Source organism: Aptenodytes patagonicus, chromosome Z (assembly GCF_965638725.1).
Source record: "Aptenodytes patagonicus chromosome Z, bAptPat1.pri.cur, whole genome shotgun sequence".
Taxonomy (NCBI): domain Eukaryota; kingdom Metazoa; phylum Chordata; class Aves; order Sphenisciformes; family Spheniscidae; genus Aptenodytes; species Aptenodytes patagonicus.
The window spans coordinates 54,401,470-54,428,025 of record NC_134982.1 but is presented as its reverse complement, the minus strand read 5'-3'; the positions used below and the strand labels follow the sequence as shown (position 1 = coordinate 54,428,025).

The following is a 26,556-nucleotide window of genomic DNA, read 5'->3' as shown; positions in this document are numbered from 1 at the left end:
CCATGGCGGCAGCCACGCCGGCCGTCACGCCGCTGGGGCCACGGAGCCGGGGCTCCGCGGCCGCCACGGCGCCGAGCCCCACGCGCATCTCCCGGCTGCAGGAGAAGGAGGAGCTGCGGCAGCTGAACGACCGCCTGGCCGTCTACATCGACAAGGTGCGGAGCTTGGAGACGCAGAACAGCGCCCTGCAGCTGCAGGTCACCGAGCGGGAGGAGGTGCGCGGCCGCGAGGTCACCGGCCTGAAGGCGGTCTACGAGGCCGAGCTGGCCGACGCCCGCCAGGCGCTGGACGACACGGCGCGGGAGCGGGCCAAGCTGCAGATCGAGCTGGGCAAGATCCGCGCCGAGCACGAGCAGCTGCTGGGCAGGTGAGCGGGGACACGGGGGGGGGGAACCGACGGACGTGCGTGAGGGGGGGCATGGACGCGCGGGGGGGGGGGGGCCGGGGCTGGCGGTCGGACTGAGCGGTGCCCGCCGTGGCAGCCGTTCCCGCCCGCCGGGAGGGCGGGGAGAGTCCGGCGGCGGCCGCCGCCTCGGCTCTGAATGAATGAGCGAGAGGCAGCGCTGCCCCGCTCCGCTCCGCCCCGGCGGGAAGCGGCGGCCCGGCCCCCGCGGCAGGCCCGGCCCTGGCCGTCGGAGCGCCGCCCTGCACCGCCGCGCCTGCTGCCCCCCGGCTGCGCCCGTGGGGAAGGCGGTGGCAGGCGCCCGGCTGCCGGAGAGCCGCCGCCGAGGGCCCGTCCCTCTGGAGAGCAAGCCCTCCGGCTGAAGCGGTGTTGGCGGCACCCTCGAAACTTCGCCCGAGTTCACCCTCGCGTAATTGAGATTGGAGGGCTCCGGGGTTTGAGTCAGGATGATCCTTCACCACCACCCCCCCTCGTACAGACGGATGACTCTGTCCGTAAGGCTTAAGCTGCTTCAGGATGAAAAATGCAGAGTGATGGCAGTTTGTATAGTGGCTGTTGCAGATCTGGGCTTTCTAAGTGTCCTTTCCAAAAGATGTTAACTTCATAATACGGAAATACACGAGTAGATAATAAGTAGGGTTTACTTAAAGCAAAAAATAACTATAATTTCTGTTCATTTTGCTGGATAGTCAGATGTTACAAAAGGTAGATTCGTGACCAGATATCCTAAAGATTGCAAGCTTTATGGCATAGCGCCAAGATCTCCAGTCTTGGAGTGAACTCATTTGTGCCACTAGATTTTGCTTCTTAGGTATTTGACCTGATTCAGTTGTTTTGTTTATTTGCTTCCTTGCTTGTGTTTACCTTAAATTTGATTTCTGTGACTGTTGTAGTTTTCCATTAGCAAAAGAGGATCTTCTGTTTGGGTTTTTTTTCGCTAGTTAGGCCCACTTACCATTCTAACTTTAGTCTTGGGATCACAAAGTTTGTCAATGGATTGATGTTGGGGAAAAAAAAAAAGAGCAGAGTTGTTAATCTTGCTCCGCCATTGTATAACCTGTTAATTTTGATTTTCAGTCAAATACACTCTCAGCTCTGATTTTTCATAATGAAAAAGATACTTCATGAGTGAACCCACATATTGATGTTTTCATGTGTCTGCAGACAGCTCCAATATCTTTGGGACTCTTAACTTGTTATTTAAAAAACAAAAACAAACCATGAGCTTCTAATTAGTGAGTCTAGTTGTTCTTGTGGTTACTTCTTGGTGCCCCATAAAAGTCTTACATTAAAGAGATTACTCACAGTGACAGGGAAAGCAAGGTGTAACTGCAGATAGGCACCAAAATGACTTGAAAATCAAACCAGGAATTTTCATCTCTTAGTGACTTTATGGAGGAAGATAACGCTCTTCTGTCAGCTTCTCAGAAGAGTGTCTGTGGAGGACTGGGCTCAAGATGCAATCTATAGTAGATTCCCTTTCTGTGGCTGCAGTCGAGGCACTTAATAATGTGATCATGGAGGTTCTTCATATTCTCATTTACATTTTCCTGTTATGTGGTACTTAGCAAAAACCTGATGACTTGGGGGGGGCAGGGAGTAGCTCTTGTACTGCAGCTATGACCTCTTATGAAGAGTGAAGTCTTACTGCTTGATAGTCTGTCAATACCAGTCTCAAACAGATCATCTTTGTACACCACAGAATACAGATTATAGTTCAGGACAAGAACTCCTGAATAGTTTAGTAAAATGAACGCTTAATGCTACTAGATTCTACTTAAACTTTTGTGTGGCTGTTTGTTGTTGTTTGGTGGCAGACCTTACTATGGCATGCAGGTTCTTAAGTTGTCTGTGTGTATTTTTAAGATAGGTATCTTGGAGATATCTAAGCTTACCTATAATTCTATTTACAAAGTCTTGAAAAAGAGCAAGGGTTTTTTTTCACCTGATTTGCAGCACACTCCCTGATGGCTTCTTTCTTAAAGCTGTTAAGTCATATTAAAACCTGATAAAAATACTTTGAAAACACTTTGCACAAGTGTGCACGGGAGTACTGGTAGTCATAAAGATCTCAGTTTGCAAGGTATGATGAGAAATGTGTGTTCTCTTAACAGAATTTTCCTTGCCCTTTCAAAAAGCTGAAGTGCAGTGTATACACTGGCTTTAGTTTAAATATGGGTAGAGTAGATCCGGCTAACAGAGCCACCTGAAAAAAACGTGGAGTTTTCTGGCATATTTGGTGCCATTGTTAGATTCTTGCAGAGTAAACTTTATCTTGCCCTTCTTTGCAAAATAGTCATCCTGGTTGTTGGAGTGAGATTCATCTCGTCTACCCTTGGTTGTGAAAGGTTGCTGGTAGATGCACAGCTGAGCCAGTCTAGCAGCGTGGCGCTGTGGAAGCGAACAGTGCCATACGTTCCCATCACCATCCTACCTATGGTTCTGACTGTTGTCTTGGTTGTTCAGCTAGCTAACTCAGATCATTAAAATGGCAGAAGGATGCTCACTTCTGCTGATCTAGTTTTCTGTCAACAGACAAGTACCGGGACTTACATATAGGAGGTGACTGAGAGCAAGGGAGAGAAGTGGGCTGAGTTGGGACTCTGTTGTGTGGTAAGCTGCAAACTGTTTGCTTGGCTTAGGTATACTGGTAGCCACATCATAAGAGTCAGATTAGTGGCGGCTGGGTATTTGGATCCCTTTAGAGTCACTGGAGATAAATGGTAGGAGAAATTGCTCTGAAGATGTCCTGAGTCTGTGGAGGGAGCATAGATGATTCGCTACTTAGTTGGCTGAAGTTGGGCAAAATGATTCATGGTCTAGCTGGCCTTCCTGTGCTATTTGAATATTTTTGCAGGTGTTATTCTTGTTTCCCCAGACACACGTGCAACTTGCTTTCTCTAGTTAGTACAACATTCTTCTGAAGTGCTTTATCCATTTATTTTATTCCAGTCATCACCTTTCAGTCCCTTGCCTAATTAGTGCATCAAACTCAAGCCTCTAGTTACTTCAAAGTGCTGTAGGACTTTTCTTATTCTTTCTTTATCAAAATTAATTTTAAGGCCCAGTCACCTAGTTGTTGGATTCTCTGAATTTTTTCTGACTTCGGTCTCATATATATGGTGCGATTTCCTGAATTTAAGTACCAGAAGCTTATTCTGTTCACATTTTTTAATCTCTCAAGAAAAACTGCATTTGTTTCTATAGTTGATACTGCTATATATAGTGGGGTTGTTGCATACTCTACTTCTAGAGTGCCTGCCATGCAGTGGGTACTGCTGTAGCTAAATAAATATGAAGGCTTCTCTTTATATTTCAAATCTTAACGAACTAGGAAAAAAACTGAGGTAAAAATAACAACCTCCCTATTTCTGTTCTGAGGCAGGGATGGGGAAATGATATGCATGATTGTGAAAGTAAAAGGAGGCTTTTCACAAGGAGAATGGAGATAAGCCAAAATAAATCTCTTATCTCAAGACTGTATTGTGGAAAAAAATCCATGTACTTTTGAGTTTAGGCATATAGAACTCTTGGATAGTTCTTAGGAGGTGGAGAAGAGGGAGAGCTTGTCTCTTCCCTAATTTGTGAAAGAATTGGGAGAACTTACTGATTTAACAGTATTTCCAGGTCATTTTCTCTTTCCTGATTAGGCAAGACTTTACTGTATGCCTTCCCACTGGTGATAGCTGTTGTAGAGACATCCCTCTACTTCTTTCCTTCCTTAAATAGTATGCTCAATTGAGATTGCCATGTTTCTGCATTCAAGGGCTGTAGAAGACATGAGCAGTAGTTGAACAACCTTAAGCTCATGCTAGTAATTGAAACTGGTCTTGGGAACTTCAGGATCCTTGCTCTTGCTTCCATAACCACCCATTTTCTGTGTTGTGTGTCTGCACAGTGAACTGAGTTGAGAAACTGGTCTGGCTAGGAAACCAGCTGTGATCCTGTTCGCCATGCTGTAGTACAGGCACTGTTGGCCTGCAAGAGTACAGTGTGCCTTCATCACTGTTTATAGCAGGATAGCCGTGGCTGGTAGCTAAGCTACTATGGAGACAGTCCTTTCAAATAGGGGTATCAGGTTATCATTAGGTTCAAATTGATGGTGGCGAGGTGAGAAATTATGGCTTCACAGAAGATCTGTTTGTGAGTAGAGGACTAGAGGCATTCTGGACATGTCAGCTTTAATGTTACATAGAGAAAAATGTCTGTGCAAATGGATTTCCAACTACTGGACTTGCTCATGAATAATGAAGGTGAAACTAGGTAGTTGCCTGCAAATGGCTGGATCCTCAGCTAAAGTCTCAAAGTGTGTAATGATGCAATTAGCACCAAACTCCTAGCTGTTAATTTTAGGTAGAGTGCCCTTCATACAACAGAGCGGTGTGGCCTTGGCTGGGACTTCAGATTACTGCAGATTCCATGTTCCTTGAGAAAGGAGCTAAATAGACAATGCAGGCAAAGTAGTGAAAGACATGGTCCTTTCATAATGTCATCAGTTAAGTGGCAGACACAAGAGTAGAGCTCTGAATTGTTTCACCACTCCAGCATCCTACAGACTTGATTAAGTTTCGGCTTTTGTGTGGAAGTGTATCATGCTTTCCTCATTTGCAATAGCTGCAAACTAGGGAGAACTGTAGAGCCAAGATGGTGGAGGAAAAATCCTGATATGTAACTTGAGCAATTAATGTAACAACGGTTACATTGTGAAGTTTGACACAGCTGTGTTAACTAGTAATGTTGAACAAGAACATTTCAGTAAGTTGGGCTTACTGTTACTATTGTGTTACTCGGTCTGCTTATGGGTCAAGTTTCATGATAGATTTCCATTGGTGAGGTGAATGTTCATTATGGAGACTTATTTAAGTGTACAGCAGGTCAAAATCCCTAGCTGGACTTGTCTGTATTCTGATCTCTCATGTGAGGTAATCATGCTGTTTAGGAAGCATGAGTTGGTGTTAATGCTAGTTCATTTAGGAAACTCCTTGTTTACATCTGTCTTTGGCAGGCTGAGATTTCACTGTGGCAGTTTTCCAGTGCTGAAGTACATCTGCTCTCCTGTAAGAGGAGACAATGTGATAAAAGTAACTTTGAAGGAAATTATGTGGTTTATTGAAGATGTAGGTAAAGGATATAATGATTATTGATTATCGTCAAGTGTTTTACAGGGTGTAGGTGTTTATAGTAAATGTAATTGTGGCAAGGAACTAGTTTTATGCACTTTTAATATTTAAGAGATTATTTCCCTGGCTTTCTTGCTTTCCATCTTCAGTTGGTCTTCCTTCTCATCTATATTCTGAAATGAATTTCTATGGTGGGATTAGGTAGTAAAATAAACATCAGTAGTAGCTTGGTATCAGCCTATGGCTTGAATTACTGTGCAAGTGTGTGGCACTCTGCCGCTGGTACTGTGAGCAACTACTCAGAAGAACCATGTTGTGTTAATGCAAGCAAAGTTGTAACAGCTGTTCTAGGATTTCCTGTGGTGCATATGTGGTAATGCTGTAATAAGCTAGAGGAACTGTTTTGAGGAAGCTGACTTGAAACTTTTTGAAGCATATTTTCATTGTAGGTGATCTTGGGAAGTGAGGTGAAGATCAATGGCTGGAGAACTGCTGAGCTTTAATCTGAAATCTATCACTGTTCTGATGTGTACCATAGTGAGAGCACCCAGAGAAGTAAGGAGGGGAGTGATTAACCTGTTGCACAATAATTTAAGCAATTGAAATGTAAGAATATAACTTAAGGATGTCTTCCATGCAGTGTAGGACATAACAATGCAAGGAACGATTTGCTGTAGGGTTAAAGGTGGTCTCAAATATGTGGACATGTAATGGTAACATGGTAATGGGCAGTGACTTGATATGCATGCACTGCATGTGTAAAGGTTCTGCCCAAATTGCTGGTTAGAGTAGTGGGATTCACATGGTTGGTTGAGCTCTTCAAGAAGGGTCACTGTTGAGCAGTAAGTGGCTAGAGATGATGTGTGTTTAGTGTTGATTTCAAACACTCAGTCACAGTCTCTAGTTAAATAAAATGGGTGATGTGAGACAAGTTGAAACCAAGTTACATATTTATTTACAGAAAAGGCAAGCTTGTCCAATTACTCTTATTGTCATGTTCTATATACAAAAACTTGAATGCTTTTAGACAGATGTTTCTTATGTTATTGTAAATCACTTCCTTGCAAAACATAACCTTACTGTTTTGTCTGCCATGGGGGAAAAATATGGAAAACTGACTGCTAGCTAAACAAAACACAAAGCATTAATGACTATAGTTTGTTTTTTGATTTTCATATTTCTCTACAACTGGAGTGGAAAACCAACTCAATGTGCAGTACCATGTTATTTTATATGGATGTAAAGATAGGCTGCATTATCATGAATTACAATACTTGTGTAGCTATGTCATGAATTGGCTGGAAACCAATGCTTTTCAAGGAGGGTTTGGTTAATGTTGGTAATGCTTAGCTTTGTGATTTGACTCTGTAAGTACTGGCAGAAATGAGTGGGTGGGTGTGAGAGGTGAGAAGAATCTCCTGTAGGGTGGTGGCATCCTGCACTTGGTCAGTTTCAAAGGAACTTGAAATTACACCTGAGATCTAGCTACTTACTGAAAGGAGCAGTCTTCCTGCTTACCTTGCATTAGGTGTGTGGTTTGTCTGGCTCCAGAAGGCCAATTCAACTTATTAAACTGGTAGAAAATTATTTTTGTCTCTTTTCCTGCATGGCTTTTCTACTAACTTAGCAAGAAATTTAAGGAGATTACAGGAAATGCTATGTTATTTTGTGAACCTCAGTGTTGAGGGAAGAAGGGTGATTGTGTAAGAGCATGAAAAGGGAGACTGCCTCTTTCAGTGAGCTGTTCAGTGACTTGGCCATTTTACCTGGACCACTTGGTTTGCAGTTCAGTAATCTCACCAAAGCAGTGATTGCCTCTTGGTGTCTGTATTTGAGAGCTTTGAATTAGCTTTAAATGAACTAGTGCAGGTAACCAGACACAACCACAGTACCTTATAGTCATGTGTGAGTTGATTTTACTCTGCTTTACAGATAAGTTTTGGGAATGGTGAACAAATTAACCTGCTTAGAAATCTGTGCCTCAGCTAGTCTGCATCTGGTATGAGAAATTAGCTTGTTTAATGGTGAGCTGGGCAGATGTACTGCAGCTGTCAGGGTTATTTGTACTCCTGAGAGTGGCACTGTGGAATGCTTATTGCTGTCAGGTTGCTTGAGTGGTTGGAGTGTATTGGGGAAAACAGATTACATTACTTTTTTCTGGTGTGTACTAAGCCGTTTCTAAAATACACGTGGCTGCAACTCCATTAGTGAGACCTGTGCTGGTAGTGCTAGGCAGGAGTGAGACTGAGTTCTTTAAACTCTGTAGTGTCTATGTGAATTAAATGTGGGTTAAATTTCTGAAGTGAAGTTTTCCCTGAAGTACAGCGAAGATGAATGGGAACTGGCTCTTTTTTGGGCAGATCCTAGTTCTAGACTATTTTAAAATAAATTACAATTCCATGGATAAGAAGATCCACACACTTTGAAGTCAAAAGAGAGAAAGACAAGTTGCTTCTTTGAAGAAGATGCAAGTCAGTAATTATTTCTTTGCTTTTATTTTTCTTTCATGAGCCAAACTACTTGAAGGAGTATGGTTCTGGCTAATTTCTCAACACTACAACAGGAAGGTGTTTGAGCTTTATTTGTTGTTTTGAGAGGTAGCTTTGGCTTTCTGTGGAGGAAAAACTAGCTGTTGTCGAGAGGCTGAAGTTCTTCCTGGTAAAAATTACTAGGTGTAAGGGTGAAGTATATGTTGTATACATTTGGTGTTTGTTTTTGTAATTCACAAAGGTTTTTCTGATCTTGTTTCACTTCTTTCCCATATTCCTTTAGGGCTGGGATGACACTGCTGAGTTGCTGAGATTTTATCTGGCTTTCAGCATTTAAAGTGTTGAGCTCCAGTTTCTGTTTTCTTTCTGAGAATGTGTTCAGATGAGCTGTCTCATAGTTAGACAACTCATAACACTAACAACTAATAGTGCTTAATTTTAATTCTTTTTTTCCCCCTTCTGTGACTTCAGTTGCATTAAATTACAGGATGGCTTCACAGCCAATCTTATTGCAAACAAACAAACAAGGAAGGTACTTTGGGCTGTTGTAACTGCTAATACCTAATTTAGTGGTACAGGTAGTGTATTGGGTTTTAATCATATTGTTGTTGCTAGGCCATATTATACATCTTTTTCTCTGCTGCCCCAATTGCAAGAGCTCTCTTCTCAGCTGCCTACCAGTTTGTAATTGGTAGAGGTATTTGCATTAAAAAATCAAAAAAAGCAAAGTAACCTTAAGGTATGTGGGGAGTCTTCCTGTTTTGGAGACTGGGTTAATTCAGGCAGAGTCGGGGTTGGCACACTATGGCCCTGTGTATGTGTGACTTTCTAGTTTCAGGGTCAAATGTGATAGGCTTGATTTCAGCATGAAGTCTTGTGAGAGAGCCTGCATGAAACAGTTTCTCCATGTTTTGAATAAAGCTTTCTCTAGCAACAAACGCCTGATGTGGGCCCTTACACTTCCCAATAGGTGATGGAGAGATTTTTATTACAAGACAGGACACCTTTCCTTCCTTCTTTTTCCTCGTCTGCCGTACAACTTCCTTGCATGGTGAAGTTCCTACAGGCCTGTGTGGGAGGGGAGGGACAGGACAGAAGCCTCCAGTGAATAATGCAGAGAGCTTGAAGTAGGAGCCCACGTGGCCAAAACCTAAATTCTGTGCTTTTGTCTGAGCTGTGGACCCAACTGCTCTGAACTGTTGGGTCTAAGAAGCGGTATGTAAAATGCCATGGAGGGACTGGATAGCGTTGAGCAGCAGAAATGAAAAAAATAGTTGAGTATAGAAGAGTCTGTGTCTTGCAGGCTCTTGCAGTCGTCTACTACTTTGGCGAGTGTGGTGTTACTCAACAGGAGCGGGATTAGCTAGTGCTAAGTCTGTTACGTAAAGCCTGCCATCTTGTGGCTGTAGTGCTAAAACATACAAACATTAATTTTATTTCTACAGGTGTTTTTTTGCAAGCCTTTGTGCACACACTTCTGTTGAGCACGATGTTAATTGCATATGCTTGCATGTAATCTTGGAAAAACATCTTTTAAATTTGAGAATCTCTCCTTTTAAAATTGTGTGCTGATTTTACATTAGTCTCATTTTGCTGAGAAGCATTGTTATTACTTCTTATAAGCAGTACAGTGGTGAAAAAAGTAGTGAATGTATTAATGCTTTTGATTCTTGTTCTTGAGAATCTTTATCCAATTTTCAGTCTCCTCAGTTTAATCAGAATTCTGATTTTTTTAACTTCTGCAAAGAGAAGAGTGAAAACTGAAGAAGAATGTGCTAGCTGTTGTCTTATTGAGCCTGAATCTGTCCATTCCTCTAAAATGTTCATACTTTGATTATAAATATCTAAAACTTCTATATGCTACTGCCCTTACTAGAGAAATGTGGGTATCCCAGAGAGAAAAAGAATCAACTTCAAGGGGGAAGAACTTGTGTTACACATTTAAACACAGCTGCTTGTGCCATCTAAAGGTCAACAGTCATTTTGATTCCCGAGTATGGTTTTCCTTTCCCCTATTTTTGATAGTAGCCTGTTGTAGCATTATTTGTGAATAAATAATTTAGGCTGAAGAGTGACAGAGTATTGTATAGAGAGGATTTGGGTATCTTTCCTCAGATCCGTGGAACTTTGCCATTATGTATGATTAGGAGGGTGCTGCAAAGCAGATTGCTATGCTACAGCTTCTGCTTATGGAGGACTGGCTTATAGATAGTGAGCATCAATTTTCATTCAGAAGTTGGTCTGTTAATTGGAAATGGGCTATTTGCAGCCCAGACAGTGGCTCTGCACGAGTTCCTATGTGGATAGAAGGCAATTAAGATAATTTACTTGTTTCCACCCTATGGAAAGAGCCTTCTGATGGGAAGACTTATTTCTTCCTATTAAGATTCTGGTGAAGGTAGGACATTTTTACAGTGGCTAGCTAAAGAGAAAACAAGAGGTGCCTTTAATAAACACACAGTTTCCTCTTTCCGTGTATGCCTCTCAGACTTGCTCAACACTCGAGTTTCTGCTATATTTAGATTTCTACACCCCAAGCAAAAGATTAAGCTATTATATCAGTTGAGAAAACAGAACTAAGGAGTTGATTTAAATTAGAGTAAATTAAGCCAAGACAAAATGTTTTTTGTTCGGTGTCTCTCAAGTTTAAGATTCAGATTGCACCTTGTTTTATTAGTCAGCAGTCTGCTTTGGGGGCATTTCTAGACTCTCCAACCACTTTCTCTGATTTATTCCAGCTATGCAAAAAAGGAATCTGATCTTAATGGAGCCCAAGTCAAACTTCGAGAATTTGAAGCAGCCCTCAATTCTAAAGAAGCTGCACTGGCCACAGCCCTTGGTGATAAGAAAAGTCTGGAGGGAGAAGTTGAGGATTTAAAAGACCAAATTGTACAGGTGAGTACAAGAAATATTTAACCATCAAGCTTCTGTCAGCAAATGAAGTGTTTTTATGTATAATATATCTATAGCAAGAGCTGTCATTCTGGTAAAATGCAACTTTGTAGCCAAAAAATTGATGCAAACCTGTCATCTAGTCACAACTAGAACAAACTGTGGTTCACTGCCAACGTTGGAAGCAGTATTGAGTAGGTGTCTGTGTCCAGTACTGTTCAGTTTATTATTAACATGAATGCTTTTAAAATTGCAGTCTCTGAAATTGCAAGGGATGGTACTTATGTTGAAGAAAGCAGGTCAAGAGTCAAAATGAACTTGACAAATTGTAGTACTGTTTCAGGGGAGAGACTGACTTTACAAATACAGATAACGAATAACTGACAAGTAACCATTTGTGATTCTCTCTGCCCTCCTTTTGGTTCTGCCTGTGGTTCTCCATCTCCTGGGTATCTGGTAGAAGAAAGAGGAAAAAAGTCTTGTGCTAGTTTTGTTAACCCTTTGAAACACATGATTTGTGGTCTTAAGCAACACCACCTCAAGAGGATGAGTTGAGGAGACCAGGAAACTGATATCTGCCGTGTAGAAAAACAGAAGTTTTGTAAGGAAAATTGATAAGTAGCATTTTAATGCTAGTTACCAATGTGACATATATAGAACTCACTTGTGCAAGCAATTGCAAAAGGCGGGGGGGAAAGACATTAGTGGTGTAAATACTGGATTTGATTATCAAGTTCAACCAGAACATGTAGTTAGCTTCTAGGTAGCTGAGGGCATTGTGTTGTGTGGGTTCTGCTACATAATCATTGTTGCGTTGATTCTTTTATTTCTTTTTCTTAAAGCTTGAAGTTTCTTTAGCTGCTGCCAAGGAACAGCTTGCAAATGAAACCTTACTGAAGGTGGATCTCGAAAACCGTTGTCAGAGTCTCATTGAGGACTTGGAATTCCGTAAAAATATGTATGAGGAGGTAAATGCTTCAGTCTCAAGAATTCACATTTTTAAAGGGAAGAATACAACTGGGGGGTCATTCTAGAATACTAAAATAGTTTAGGTTGGGAGGGACCTCAGGAAGCCATCTGGTCTGAACTCCCACCCAGAGCAGGGTTTACCTCTATTCTACTTGGAAGATTTCCAACTTTTTTTTTCCTAGGAAAAATGATGTTAACTCAGAGCTCTTGTGATAAAACAGCTTCATGTATCATGTTGTTTCGTGTTAAATTCTGCCCATGGTATTGCAATGTACACGTCTTTTCATAGTGACAGGAAAGTAGGTTAATAATTTCTCGCATAATTCCTTTATGAGAAACAGAGTGGAGAGGGACACTCAAACAGATGCTATGGACTTGTACTGTTTTTTAATTTCAGAACTTCCTAATAGGATGCTTTTGAATAATGGAAACAGAGGTTGATGAATATTTGTCTTTTAGAGCTTTTGCTTGCCACCCTCCCTTTCACTTGTAGCACTTGAGGCTTTCCAGGAGGAACCCTAGAGCAGTAACAAATATACCTAACCATACTGTCTTTTGTTCCGTGTGCATATTTCCTTGCTAGTTGTATTTTCAGCCTTGTTCATGTTGTTGGAACCCTTTTTTCCAGAGACCATGGGCAAACATACAAATAAATGGGGAAAATGCTGGTTAGTGAAAGTCACTGTTAAATTTCACAGTACTTTTGTTTTGTGTAAGCTTAGAAGATACCTAAAGAAAGGGGGGATGTATTTCTAAAATCTAATCATATTGAGGTATATTTGTTGAAAATGCAGACAGCTTTCAGAAGGAAATGTGACTTTACATGCTGATGGTATCCTAGCTCTTATTTCAGTGACTGGCTATTGCAAAATAAGATACTATGCAGATCACACTGGGGAAATGGCCATGTGTTTCTACTCGAAGTTTCAATGTCAAACAAACTAATCTAATGCTGATCCATAAAGCTAGCTAAAATCTGCATCGCTACCTGCTCAGCAGATAGTCTTCTAAAACTTGTTTTGTCTCATATTTACTGAATGTTATTTTATTTTTCTGTTTTTCTTAGGAAATCAATGAAACAAGAAGGAAACATGAAACTCGCTTAGTTGAGGTTGATTCTGGGCGTCAAATTGAATATGAACATAAACTCGCCCAAGCCCTTTGTGAAATAAGAGAGCAGCATGATGCACAAGTGAAGCTGTACAAAGAAGAGCTTGAACAGACTTACCATGCCAAAGTGAGAACATCTTTTCATATAGTTGTCTGATGTACTTTATTTTTTGGTTTGTTTAATGGAAAGATACCCTAATTACTTGCATTTCAGAGGATTTTATTATGGAGCTTGGTCTAAAATTGCCATGCTTTTAAGCTTTTGGGAGCAGGTTTAATCCTCAGGAAGTACAATAATACAAGAGTAGGAAGCACCGTGTGAAGGTGAACTATGGGGAAAAAGTGATTAGTACTGGGATTACTATGAATTCAAGGAAAATGTTATTACTTATCAACTGTAACATAGTCTTGATGGTCAATAAGGTGTCCCATATTTTATATAAAAATTATTTCATCATCGGGCTTGCTGAGAAGACAGCATCCTGAGTCCTCTGACCCTGTACAAAACATGTGGAAGTGTTACCACACCCAACGATTTCTGCTTTTCACTCTTCTAGAGAGGAAGCATACTCAAGCTGAAATAAGTTATACTTCATAATTTCCTTCCTCTACTATGATTCAGCATTTCTGTCCGGGAGGGATCCTGATGTCTCAACTGAACCTGGTTTCTGTGGGTATACTTGTTGCAGTTAGTATTTTTAAAAACAAGGTGGAGTGTTACAGCAGAAAAGTTGATACAAACTTAATTTATTAGCATAGTTTTCAGTCTTTACTGTCTTAACCATGTGCAGTTGCTTATCTTCAGGGCTTCAATCTGACTTCAAAAAACTTATTTTAAATAAGATCTAGCCAAAAATACATATTTTTATATTTTTTGTCTAAAAATCCTTTCATAATTGAGGCTTTCTTGTTCACTCTCTTCAGGTACACTGTTTCTGTATTTTTGGACTCTTATTTTAAAGAAGTTTTTTTAGATTCCATTTCATCTGCAACTACAAGTTCAATAATAAGTCTGTGGTGCTGCTCAAGTGGATGTGGTAGTGTTCAGCAGGAATGATGTAGCCAGTTTAAAAAAATAAAATTATTTGAGCTTGAATTTATGATAGAATGAAGCAGTAGTGACTCGTGGCACTGGTACTGTAATCTGAAGGCACATTACCAATTTGCATATGTTGGCTGAAAATTAATGTAAGTTTGCTTATTTTTAGAGAATTGGTAATTTCAGTTTAGCTTCTTCTATTTAAGCATACTCAAAACCAGTGCTACAGTAACTAAATATATAAAGCTAAATATTGTCCAGCATGAAAACTGAACTTAGCACTTGAACTTCAGTAATGTCTACAAGAGAAACTTTTAAGTTTTTAATCCTAGAATAAATATTCAGAGGATTGTTCCAGCATGGTAATTGAACCACTGTATTTAACCCCTAAAGAAAGTTTAATTGTGTTAGAGCTGCAGAGAGGAACTTTGCGTCTTAGTGTTGTGTGTGGTTTTTAGTGACACATTTTTCTTTTATTAGAAGTTACTTTGAAACTGATGTCTTAACTTGATCTACTGCAGCTTGAGAATGCTAGACTGTCCTCTGAGATGAGCAATTCTGCAGCCAACTCAGTAAGAGAAGAACTGAATGAAAGTCGTATACGAATTGATAATCTGTCTTCTCATCTCGCCAGCCTTCAGAAAGAGGTAACAAGCTGTTTGTGACTCTTCAGTCTTGCTAATTACAGTTGTTGATTGTTATATTAAAGGACTTTCTTTCCCTTAACTTGTAAGTATGTTCAGCATCATGAATTTGTCTTCTGTTCTACTGTTCTGTATCTTTTCAAATTTCTTAATGTCTCATTTTGACAAAGTTGAATTTTTTGTGCGGTATCCTGCTACAGAGTGAGTATGTGAAAGGTGATACTGTTAACTGGCTTTTGTGGAAACTTTTGTGGATAGATGGGACAGTTTTAGACAAGAGTTCTGTATTAAAAGTCCTTGACATTCTAAGCAATTTAATTCTGTTCTGTAGTAATTGGACAGCCTAGCATAGGATTCCACAAAGCAACATTCAAAGCCAGAGCTGGAACATGCGGTCTCTGTTTGTTGTCTCTTTTCATCCTAGATCCAGTTTGTATCTAGAACTCTTAAAAAAAAAAAAAAAAAAAAAAAAAAAAAAAAAACCTCTTTTCTTACTAGGATTAAGATGAAATATGAGACTGAGAAAATACATCAAATAACTGTATTTGAGCATTTTTGCAGCAGGGTCTTGAGCAGAAACTAATTATACTTAGATCACAGAGCACACAGATCACACCCGAAGAAGTATGACACAACCTATGACAAGCCATGTGTTCAGTACTAGCTTATTCGATGGGAGTAACGTCATGTGCACTGCAGTGGAAAATCTAGAGTGAAAATGAGAAATGTTAGGAGTTGGTTCTGAAGTGGGCTTTTGTAACTTACTAATCAGTTGAAAATGCAACAAAAGATTTAAATATAAAATATTAGTAATATTTGGCTTTGATCCTTTCTGCAATACATTTTGAATTGTGTTCCTCCTGTACAGTAGACCCTTGCAGGACTTCAAAATTCTATGTATTTCACGTGAAGAATATAAATGCAGGGGACATTATTTCATAATTTTCAAAATAACTTGGCAGATATACTAGTATGAGTCTTCCCAGTTTTCCTGTTATATATATAAGTTAGTCTCTGAAAAGATCAGGTGATGTAATGAACGTGCACGAGGTTACACAAGAATCGGATTAAGAGTTTTGTCTACTTAGATCTTATTTCTGCCTTTAGCTTACGATCATCTTTCTTTTGGTGTTTCAGTCAACAGGTGTTTCTGAGGGGTTTTTTCCTTCTTACTTCAGTTAATTACCTGTGTTCTGTTGCTTGCTTGGGAGTGACAGCTAGGTTCAGAGAATTTGCTTCTGAATTTGCAGAGGTATTGGTTAACTTCAGGGTTACCAAAATCAACTTCTGCCAGTTTGACTGTAATTGTCCACCAAAAAAAAAAAAGTTTTGCTGCTGTAGGTTTTTTTTTTTGGTAGTGCTGGTGATGTCAACCACTAGAGTTTTGTTCTCCATTTGCTAGCACTAACTTTAGCTCTCTTCTCTTTGAAGAAGGCAACTGTCTTATCACTGATGCTTGTCTGGTTTGAGTTACCAAACCAACACTGAGCTCTCTAGTAGTTTCCACTAGGATCTTCCATGTGACACTCAACTCCTTTTATTAAAATCCTTATCTGACTGTTAACACTGACAACCAGTTACACTGGTCCTCTGCGTCAGCCTTATAGACTGCCTGTTTTCATTGTCTCTGGACTATGATGACTCCCTAAGTAGAGTGCCTGCATAGCAAACTTGGTGACTTAACCAGACAAGGTGATTGTGGTGCATTGGTTCCTGTGTCTGTCCTTTAATTAAAAAAATCTCAAGAGACTATCAAACAGAAGAAAGCATGCTCAGGGAAAGTAAACCTTAAAGCTGTCATCATTTGGCTTTTCTCTGATAAGCATTTCATTCTTTATGTGCAATATTAAGTTCTGCTGGCTTGATGTGATTTTTAAAGTATGTGACAAATTAGCTTTCTTCGTGGAGCACTTACCACTGTACTTTCAGCAAGCCTTGAAGGCTTTGATAAGAGGCAGACAGGGTTTCACTAACAACAACCCCTATTCCTTCAGAGGAACTTCCTCCCAGAACTCAGAATTGGCAGCAGTAAACTGAAGCACAAAGTAGACAACTGAAAGCTAAAGAGCAGCTACTTACTGCAGGATCTGAAGTACGCTGAGCTGCACTTTGATTCTGTGTTCTATCCAGCACATCTTAAATGGTTTGACTCTTAAACTCAATTTTTCTCAACTGAGTAAATTCAGGTATAGTAACATATCTTCAGATCTCAGAAAAAGGGAGCAGGTAGTTGTCTTTCAAAGTATGTTGTAAGTTTCATTGGAACTTAAGGTGTTGTGTTTGTAATAGATGAGGTGGAGAACAGGAAGTTGAATATGGGTGAGTTTGAATTCAGAAAGCGGGGACGATGCTTAACCTAATGTTTTGAATTCCATGTCGCCTGAATAGCAGAGTGCATGGAGGTTTGGGTGAGCTTTCCTTTGCACCACTGATGTTTTCAATGCTTTCTAGTCTAGAGCATGGCAAGACAGAGTGCAAGAGCTTGAGGACAACTTGACCAAGGAACGGGAAAACTGTTGCAAAATACTGTTTGAGAAAGAGAAGGAAATGGCAGAGATAAGAAATCAGATGCAGGAGCAGCTGAGTGACTACGAACAACTTCTGGATGTTAAACTGGCACTTGATATGGAAATCAATGCATACCGGAAATTGCTGGAGGGTGAAGAGGAGAGGTATGAAAGAATGTAGCAACAAATGCTGGTATCTGTGTGCTTCCCTTACTTGCCTCATTCTCTGTTAAAAAAGCAGTTCTTATTGGGAATGCATTCATTAGGTGCTTTACTACAGTTTCCAAGGCACTGTTTGTTTTTGCCCCTTCCTGTCTGACACACTTCTAAGTCTCCATGAGGCCAAGCTGCTTGAGTATCAGACCAATAGCTCTCAAGGGAACAAATACCATTCTTCTATTAAGATTCAGCACTGAGAATGTAGTGAATTGTCATTTGTAGGCCTGTTTGGTGCCATGGCTAATATTCTTTTTCAGAGTTAATTACAGGGCTATTTAGTTGTTAGCCAATTTTCTTTAAGTATAGAATAATTTAAAGTAATAGCTGTTATGATTGCCCAGCTTATCAGCTAGCTGCATTTTCCGCATCTGACCCCAGAGTTCAGCAATACTGAGAACTTTCTCCTGATTAAGTCACAGCTGTCATTTAAAATAGTTTGATACTTCACTGTTTTCTGAATGACATCCTACCAGTCCAGGCTGATTCCTCTCAAGTGTGGGGATGAAACAGCAAAAGCTCTTGCACTGTTGGGTTTTTGCATAAATTTCCTACAATGACTTAAGTCCCCCTAAGAGTTTTTTCTATACTCATTTCATCTACCCAGGAATGCAGTCTTTGGCAAATGCATAGAAATGCCTTTATGATCTTAATGTAGTAGTCCATCAGTATCCTATGCTCCAAAAGCATTAATCAGCTGTTTGGCAACATTTTATTCAATTCTTCAAAAAGTACCTAAGGCTTCACTTTTTCATGTTACATGCTTTGTTTACTATATTCCTGTACCTTTTTGCTGTATAATTCTATGGGAAGAAGTGGAGAGAGGAAGAAACTTTATTTTTAAAAATAAAAAAGTGGCAAAAGTAAAACCAAAGTGTGATGTATGCATATTTCTACCTTTCTTCAATATAGGTTGAAACTTTCTCCAAGCCCATCTTCCCGAGTGACAGTTTCACGGGCTTCATCAAGCCGTAGTGTGCGTACAACCAGAGGGAAGAGGAAGAGGATTGATGTGGAGGAATCTGAAGCCAGCAGTAGTGTTAGCATTTCCCACTCAGCTTCTGCCACTGGAAATGTGTCTATTGAGGAGATAGATGTTGATGGAAAATTCATCCGCTTGAAGAACACCTCTGAACAGGTTTGAAAATGCACACATATCACGACTTTACAATGGGCTGATTTAGAGGTAGAAGGCACCCCCTCAGGCTTCATGTTGACCCTGGAGCTAAAGCACACTGTGTAGGAGATGGCGCTAAAACTAATGTGTCACAAAATAAGCTTTCATACAGTATTCTGGATTGATCATGACTTCTTCCTAATGATTTTTAAATGCTTTTCATAGCAATTGTTTTACTGCTACGTTGCCCACCGACCAAAGTGTTAGATCATTCTTCAGAGTTCTGCCTTCCAAGTGATCTGCCTGTAAAGCTTTACAGAAAACATTGTCACCGATAGGAAGTAGTGCAAACAGACATCAGGCTACTTTAGAAGCCTTTTAAGAACTTTCTCTGCCTTAAAAAGCCCCAAAAGAAATACATACTTAGGCAAAATAAATGTCTAAATGTAATTAATTGCCTGTGTCCCTTGTACTTGCATATAGCTTCTGTAAATCGTAGTTTTCCTTCTTCCTTGGCTGCCTCCACAGTTTAGGAGCCCTCAGTTCCCATGCCAAAGCCACCTTTACAATGGCTACTCAGATTATTTCATTCTGTGAATAGGTTGGAGTTTGTATTGGGGGAACACACATAACCATTTATGAAAGGGTACTTCATTTGACTAATAATCAAAACTTTTCCTTATGTTGCCCTCAGAATGATGCTAACCGTTATATTCAGTACATTTTCCCTCTCTCCTGCCCCGACATCACTTGTAACTTCTGCTTAAGAAAAAAATGTCCTATGCTATATGCAGTGCTGCGAGTCATCACAGGAGGGGTTGGAGACTGGGGACTATAACTTCTTAAATCCTTCTCTCGAAGAAGAGAGAATTGAGCGTTGTCTCATTAAGACACCAAATTACAAGACCTAAATTCCTGCAGCCTTGATTTCAGAGAAGGCCTAAGTAATTCTTGCCTTCTCCTGTGCTGTCTGTGCCTCAGCTGTGTGTAGTAGTGTGTTAGCTGCATTCTTTGTTTTCAGTGACACAGAGGCTTTGTCTGATGTAATCAGATCCTTTACCATCACTAAAGGGCAGCTCAACTTGATGTTTTAGATGACAAAGATTGGTCTGGTTCCAAGTGTCTCAGTTCCCTCTAATCAATGAAGAGACGGACAGACTCCTCCAGATGGTGATACCTGTGTGTTTTGTAATTATGTTACATAATTAATTACGTACTTAATTACCTGTATAATACAGGTAATATGTAATTACCTGCCTGGGGTGTTGGCTGAGAGTGTCAACTTCATTTGCTGAATGGAAGAAACCTTGACAACTGTCTTGGTCTAGACAGCTAAGCATTTAGATGACTGAATTCAGACAAATCAAGGACTACTTCTAGTGAGTCAGGACCTGCCTTTTTTTTCCTTTTTGAGTTTTTCAAGCTTATGGGATTCCCACACACACACACTTTGTGTACCACATGGGTTTCCCCCCCTTTTATTTAATTTAACTACACATTCATTGTTCCATGGAAGGCCCATAAGTTCTGTTACCAGTAGCCATGGATGGTTCATGGCACTTTGCCAGGGGTCTAGGTTTGAGCAACTGTCCAGTGCAGTGTAATAAGCTGTACTTGGGGAATTTTCACAACTGTTTGACAGGTTTTTTTATATACATACATATATATATTTAAAAAAAAAACCAGATAGAAAATATATAAAATTCTCTTTAAGTATGGTATGTTTTGTTGCAATGACCAACTGAATGTCAGCATCTATTAAGATAAATAAGATTGTTCATTTTAGATGATCTAACTGTCTGTTTTCAGACTCCAGGGGCAACTGTTTAATGTTTGGAAACTCCCTGTTGGTGGAAGAATTTAAAAAAAGATCTACTCTTGTTTTGAAATAGTCATTCTGTAATGATGCCTTGAATATATTTTTCTATTAGATTTGGTAGTTTCAAGGGGTTGATAAGCAAAAAATAATTGAAAGGAAAAAATAATGTAGGTCTTGCAAAGGAATATGTAGTGGGAGGTGTGCATATGTAGAAACACATTTTAAGAAGACTGACAGGAATATTTTGTTTTCTAAGAAGCCTGCTTGTCATTCTGTGCTTAAAAAAATGTATTATATATTTGTAAGGGAATTTTAATATTTATTTATGTATTTTTCTGGACCAAGCTATAAAAAAACCTGACGCAAATTATAAACATTAGTTAATATAACATCAGAACTGAAAAGCAGGCTGTATTAAGCTTTGACTTGAAATAAGAGGTAAGAAATTTAACTAAAATTATTCTAATTGCATGCTGAAGATCAAGTGATAATAAACATTTTTACTGAAAATTTTATGTGCCTCATGGCCTTATATGTAAAATACCTTACACATGTAACAGAAAATGACTGCTGATGGAAAATTTTTTTTTCTCCTTTTTATTAGGATCAACCTATGGGAGGTTGGGAGATGATCCGAAAAATAGGAGACACTTCTGCTAGTTACAGATATACCTCAAGATACATACTAAAGGCAGGCCAAACTGTTACAGTAAGTTGTCAAGCTTCAGCTGTTCAGTTGAAATGGGCTTTAGGCCAATTTGTTTGTGTCAGTTAAGATGCAAGGTTTTTAGTTTTGTCCTTTCTATGTACATATTCAGAAAATAATCACCTATATTTGTATTGGGCATTAGTTGTATCAGTTGCTGGGAAAAAGTTGGACAGAACCACATTTTTCAGAAACTTAATTTCTATATGGGGCAATTATTTTGATCATAAACAGGTGCATTTACATATTCAAAAGTCTGCATTAAAAAATGTAGGGCTGTTTTTATTGTAAGAAACTTTGGAACTAGGTAGGCAGACACTTGTATTTTCTTAACTGGAGAAGATTCACCAGTGTCACTTAAATGGAATACATTAACTCAATAAATAACATGGAAATGTATAAGACTAGCAAATAATGCTCACATGTGACTTCTTTTAACAGATCTGGGCTGCAAATGCTGGAGTAACTGCTAGCCCTCCCACTGACCTCATCTGGAAGAACCAGAATTCTTGGGGCACTGGTGAAGATGTGAAAGTTGTACTGAAAAATTCTCAGGGAGAGGTAATGTACCTCAGATATGTTTAAACTTGTCTTTCTGTGGTGCCATCCCCTATTAAGAAGCAGGTAGAACAACTGTTAGGACTTTACACATGAATGCATGTTGAGTGTGTAGTAAAGTTTTCTCCTTTTGCTTTCCAACCAAGCATACTGTACCCCCTGTCTGTCTTAACTGCAATTTAGGAATGCAATCTATTGAAGCGTGTGAAATTTTTTCCCTATATTGAGTATAAGTAGTAGAAGAATGACTTGTTCAGACACTGCCCTCGTGCCAGGAATTGGGCAGTACCTTAGAATATGCTTTGAAAAGAAAAAGTTTTAGTAAACTCTTCAGTGATTTGTGTTTTAAGTTAGTTTTCCTTAAAACTGTGTGGGTTTGGGGGTGGGGAATGTTACAGTGAAACTCACTTTAAGCAATGAGGCATTAATTCTGGTAAGATGGGAGTTAAAACTTTGGGTAGGACACTTGCTATGATATCTTGCAATTGAAAGAAAATATTTAAATGTGTAAAAACAAATTTTGGAAGAACTTGATGAATGTCTTGTTAGAAAGACTCTTTTTAATCATTAAGACATTTAAAACTAAGGTGTTATGAATGCTGTTCATGCACAGCAGTACATGAAAAGTATATAGACAAAATCAGTACAAGTAGCTTTCCCAACAGCTGGAACTCCCATTTCTCGAAATCCGAGTAGATTAGCACCAGATCTTTAGAGGAGTCAAGTCTTAAATAAAATTCTGTTGCAGGAGGTTGCTCAGAGAAGCACTGTCTTTAAAACAACTATATGTGAAGGGGAAGAGGAGGAAGTTGAGGAAGAAGCAGCTGAAGCTGTGGATGAAGAAGACCTTTACCATCAGCAGGTATCTTGTTTTACGTTAACAGGGTTACTTAGGTTGAGAAGCCAGATATGTGTCATGAATTTTTGGAAAAATATCATACCTGTTTAGGTGTTCTTTTATTTTTGCTTTGTTTAATCAGTAATTTAATGAAAACATGAAGCTGTGTTATTGAAACTAGTATGAAAAAATATTTCTTCATGTATTTTCTTGATGGAGAAAAGTAGATTTTTCTTAAAACAAGGTTTTAAAGCTTAAAGATTTGGGGATTTTTTTTTTCTTAGACTCTGTTCCTGATAAGATTTTCCCCAGGCCAATTGTTATGATAAAGTTTGGCTTAAGCAGGTACACGTAAATTTACCTAAAGTTTTGAGAACTCTCTGATAGAGGAAATGAGACATTTGAAGACGCTATCAGAGAAAATCTCTCTTGCATGCTGAAGAAATGCAACTCTGAAGGCAGTGGAAAGGTGTGAACTTGCAGTGACAATATAAAATGTTTTGAAATATAAGGGAAAACACTGACATATAACATACTTGATTGTTCACATTCTGAGTTTTATCCATTACCTTACTGTTTTGACCAGTTCTTCTTAAAAAAAAAAAGGGGGGGGGGGAAATATAACAAACATAAGTTCCTGTAATGCAACGTTCAAGTTTGCTACTTTGCCTAAAACTTTGCTATGTTTCAGCTAGTATATATCTGAAAGTCAGTTAGAAAAGATAATATAGTACAGTAATTAAGTGTGCATACATAAACAGACAAAAAATGGCCAAAAAATTGGCTTTTTTTAGCAACCATGGTTTTGGCCTATAACTGAATCATAACTTTGTGGCATTTACTATAGAGTCAGGTTGTTATTGCAGTTACGCAAAAGTACTGAAGTGCATCCAGCTGCTCTTGTGGTTTCTGGGATTGTGTAGTTCAGCTAAAGTGTGTGTCTTAGTAGCTTTACTTACGAAAGTGTTCTAGAAAGATTAGATTTCTTTAGATAAAAACTCTCAAGGTACTTGCATATGCTCCCTGCAGTATTCGCCACCTGTCTAAACTCAATGCTTTTTGACTTGAGATTCAAATACGATAATTACTTCAGTTGTGTTTTTCTGGTACCTGTCCTCCATTACTTCTCATAAGAAAGGCTATCTAGCATTCTTTTACTTACAGGGGATAACAGGTTGTACAGCTTTGCATGCTGACTCTTGCTTAGACCATGCTAGGCTAATAATTTCGTATGTTAAAAATGTACAATATATTGAGTTGCTAAATCTTCTACTGCTGGATTTTTTTTCAAAGATGACTCTTTCTATTCATAACAGGCAGGCCCAAGGACATCTAACAGAAGCTGTGTGATCATGTAAACTTCCAGTCAGCTGGGTTCTTCAAGTCATGGTAATCCTTGCCTACAGAAGAGAGCCTTCTCAGAAGCACAACGTATTTTTGTACTTTCTGTATGTGAATTTTTATGCTGCGAGTCTGATGGCCTTAATTTCCTTTGCCAATGAAAAGGAAGTTTTGTAAAAGAAGTATCTGTAATTTTCTCGCAGGATGTGAATTGTTGACTCTGAAAAATGTACTGTTTGAAAAATGATGTCCCTGTCTCCCAGATTTATATGCCAGTCTTTTTTTTTTTTTTTTTTAATTGAAACTTTGCTGGAATAGAAATATTCCACTGTTTTGGGGATCAATTTTCTTAGATTATACCACTTCTAGACTAGTTAGTTGCTGTTGACCTCTTTATATTTAGGTGCTGTTGGGGAAGGGGAAGACATTTTCGATACTATGAACTCTTTTATACTGAGACTTTTTTTTCCTACAGCGCAATCAAGGCTATAAAACTTTTTTAAATAGAAAACAGCTTTGTTAAAAAAAAAAAAAAAAACACAAAAAAACCCAAGGAAACCAAATGAAAACAGGAGGAAAAAAAAAAACAAACATAATGCAGCTGATCATGTGAGCACTCAGAGGATGAAGGATGCAGTAAAAATCCTTATTGGTACTCTTTTCCTTTACTTAGATTTCTTATTCTGGAAGAGGATTCATGTTTAAACGTGTTAGTTGTGTTGTTAAGATAGTGTAACCAGCTTAAATTTTCTTACATGATTTTTTAACTAATAGGAGACTGTTTTAATATGGATTGTCTTGCTTGTTTACAATTTGTAGGAACAAAACCAAGTCTTTTAGGGGTCTAGTCTACATTTGTATGGAAAACAATTGTAACTTTGTCAATGTTGAAAGTTTTTCTGTCCTTTCTGCATTAATCTAATGTCTGAAAAAGCTTTGAATAAAATATCTCTGTTTAAGATGTTATCAAGTAAAGCTTTTGGAATTTTTTTTTTCCTAGAACTGAGCTAAAAGTTGAATGAGTGTTGAATACTTGGAACTGATAGGCTTTGAAGCTGGCAAAACATCCACGTAAATGGAACAGTGGCAATTGACTTGTAAAGATTTCTTCTAAATAATGGGTAACATAACTTCATGTCTAGAAAATTAAGTCTTTAGAGCTTTATTCAAACTCTGTTGCATAACTGTTTCTGCATCGTCTTTGCTCATATGTTAATTCTTACTGGACTGGCTTTTACTACATCATACAAGTACCAGGCTGAGCAGTTTAAGCATGGCACAATAACATAAATAGAAATTTAGAAATACTGTAAATAGTTACCTTTATTGTAGTCTGGAAGTATTTTTAAATGCATGGCCAGAATTTTTGAAGTTGATCTGAGCTTTTTTCTAGCATCAGTCTCATGACAAATTTAAGACTTATTAATGTGTCTTTCATTTTGGGTAAGTTCCCTTGTCTGGTGAACTACATGGTGGCATTTCAACCTTGTGCCAGCAGAAGGTGAGGGGGGGGATGGCCAAGGGTTATGCAGATGGATGAGGATTAGGGGGACTGATTCTTTTGACAGTAATGACGGCTTAAACAACTGCGTTAAACCACAATGTAATACTTGATTTAATTTCCTGCTTATATTTGAATGTTTACATAGTATAAACATTATCATGTCTTTTAAGCATCACTGTATCCCTTAACATTCTCAATACTCCTCAATTTGATCTAATTAGTAGTAAAAAAAAAAAAAAATACTTTGCGTGTAAGCGTTAGGTACCTAATTCTTAATTCATAGTAGGAACCTGCCAGTATAATCAAGTGTTCTTGGTTATAGCTTTTGTAGAGCCTGTTTTTTGTCACCAGGATGATGAACAGTGCTGTAACTCTTACCTGAATGTGTAGCTAGGAGCTGCTACTTGAAACTAATTTTCATTATAAAGAGATCTTTTACACGAGTCTTGTGACTATTTGGTAAATCAGCACTCTTGTGATTGGTGACAATGGGAGAAATTTTTTAGATTTTCGAAAAATTATTTTGCTGTTATTAGTATTTCTATAAACTAGCATAAAGAGTGTTGGGAAACAGAAATGACCCTTCTGGGGAGCGTGTGTTCACTCTAACCTTTAGAATGAAACATCCTACCACCAGGTGGAGATCTTACTATTAAAATGTTAAAAAAAAAAGCCCAACCAAACAAAACTTCCTACACTTCCCTGTGAGTTCCATAATAACTTTTGAAAGTTTCTGCTTTATTGAACAGAACAGCTGTTCTCCTACCTCTTCCCCATCTTCCCACACTGAAGTCCAGAAGTGCATTTTGATTACTGCAAGGTAGGGTGGACCTTTCATTGCCATGCTGAAAAACAGCAGCCTCAAGCTTGTGGAGGGGGGTATGCATTGTGCCACTGTATGCAGCAAATGCAAATTTTTATGGCAATACTAATTTTTCTCCTCTGTCACACAATGTCTGAGAGCTCTTGTTCCTGTTAGTTTGGAACTGCATTCAAAATACACCATCTCAGCTGTTGTGGTTACTGCCATAATCTACACCAGTCTGGGTGAGGGAAGGCACGCCGATGGATTTGGTAAAGGTGTCTGACCACTGGAAAATGAGCTAACTGGCTACGTGCAATGTTACGTGAAATGTGCTCATGTTTTCCAGAGGTTATTAGGTAATAAGCCAGAGAAGAAGCAAACAATATTCTAGCTAGCTCTGTAGATGTGTTCAACTTGTGATTAAAAGTTTGGTAGGTCTTTTTATTACTGCTATTACAGTAATATGTAAAGATTATTTT

At 39.0% G+C, this 26,556-nt stretch overlaps 1 protein-coding gene across 1 annotated transcript; it reads left to right on the top strand.

The window, feature by feature from the left end:
• On the top strand, positions 1-24,734 carry LMNB1 (lamin B1). The gene is made up of 11 exons (XM_076362530.1): positions 1-367; positions 10,751-10,907; positions 11,747-11,872; positions 12,940-13,110; positions 14,544-14,669; positions 17,118-17,338; positions 18,302-18,527; positions 20,930-21,034; positions 21,473-21,592; positions 22,338-22,451; positions 23,744-24,734. The coding sequence occupies exons 1-11, from the start codon at positions 3-5 to the stop codon at positions 23,783-23,785; spliced, it is 1,773 nt and encodes a 590-aa protein (XP_076218645.1). The 5' UTR covers positions 1-2; the 3' UTR covers positions 23,786-24,734.
• Positions 24,735-26,556: the final 1,822 nt, after the last annotated feature.

Coding starts and splice junctions, on each gene's coding strand:
- LMNB1 (XM_076362530.1), top strand. CDS start 3: ATGGCGGCAGCCACGCCGGCCGTCACGCCGCTGGGGCCACGGAGCCGG. Junction 368..10,750: donor CACGAGCAGCTGCTGGGCAG/GTGAGCGGGGAC, acceptor GATTTATTCCAG/CTATGCAAAAAAGGAATCTG. Junction 11,873..12,939: donor GTAAAAATATGTATGAGGAG/GTAAATGCTTCA, acceptor TGTTTTTCTTAG/GAAATCAATGAAACAAGAAG.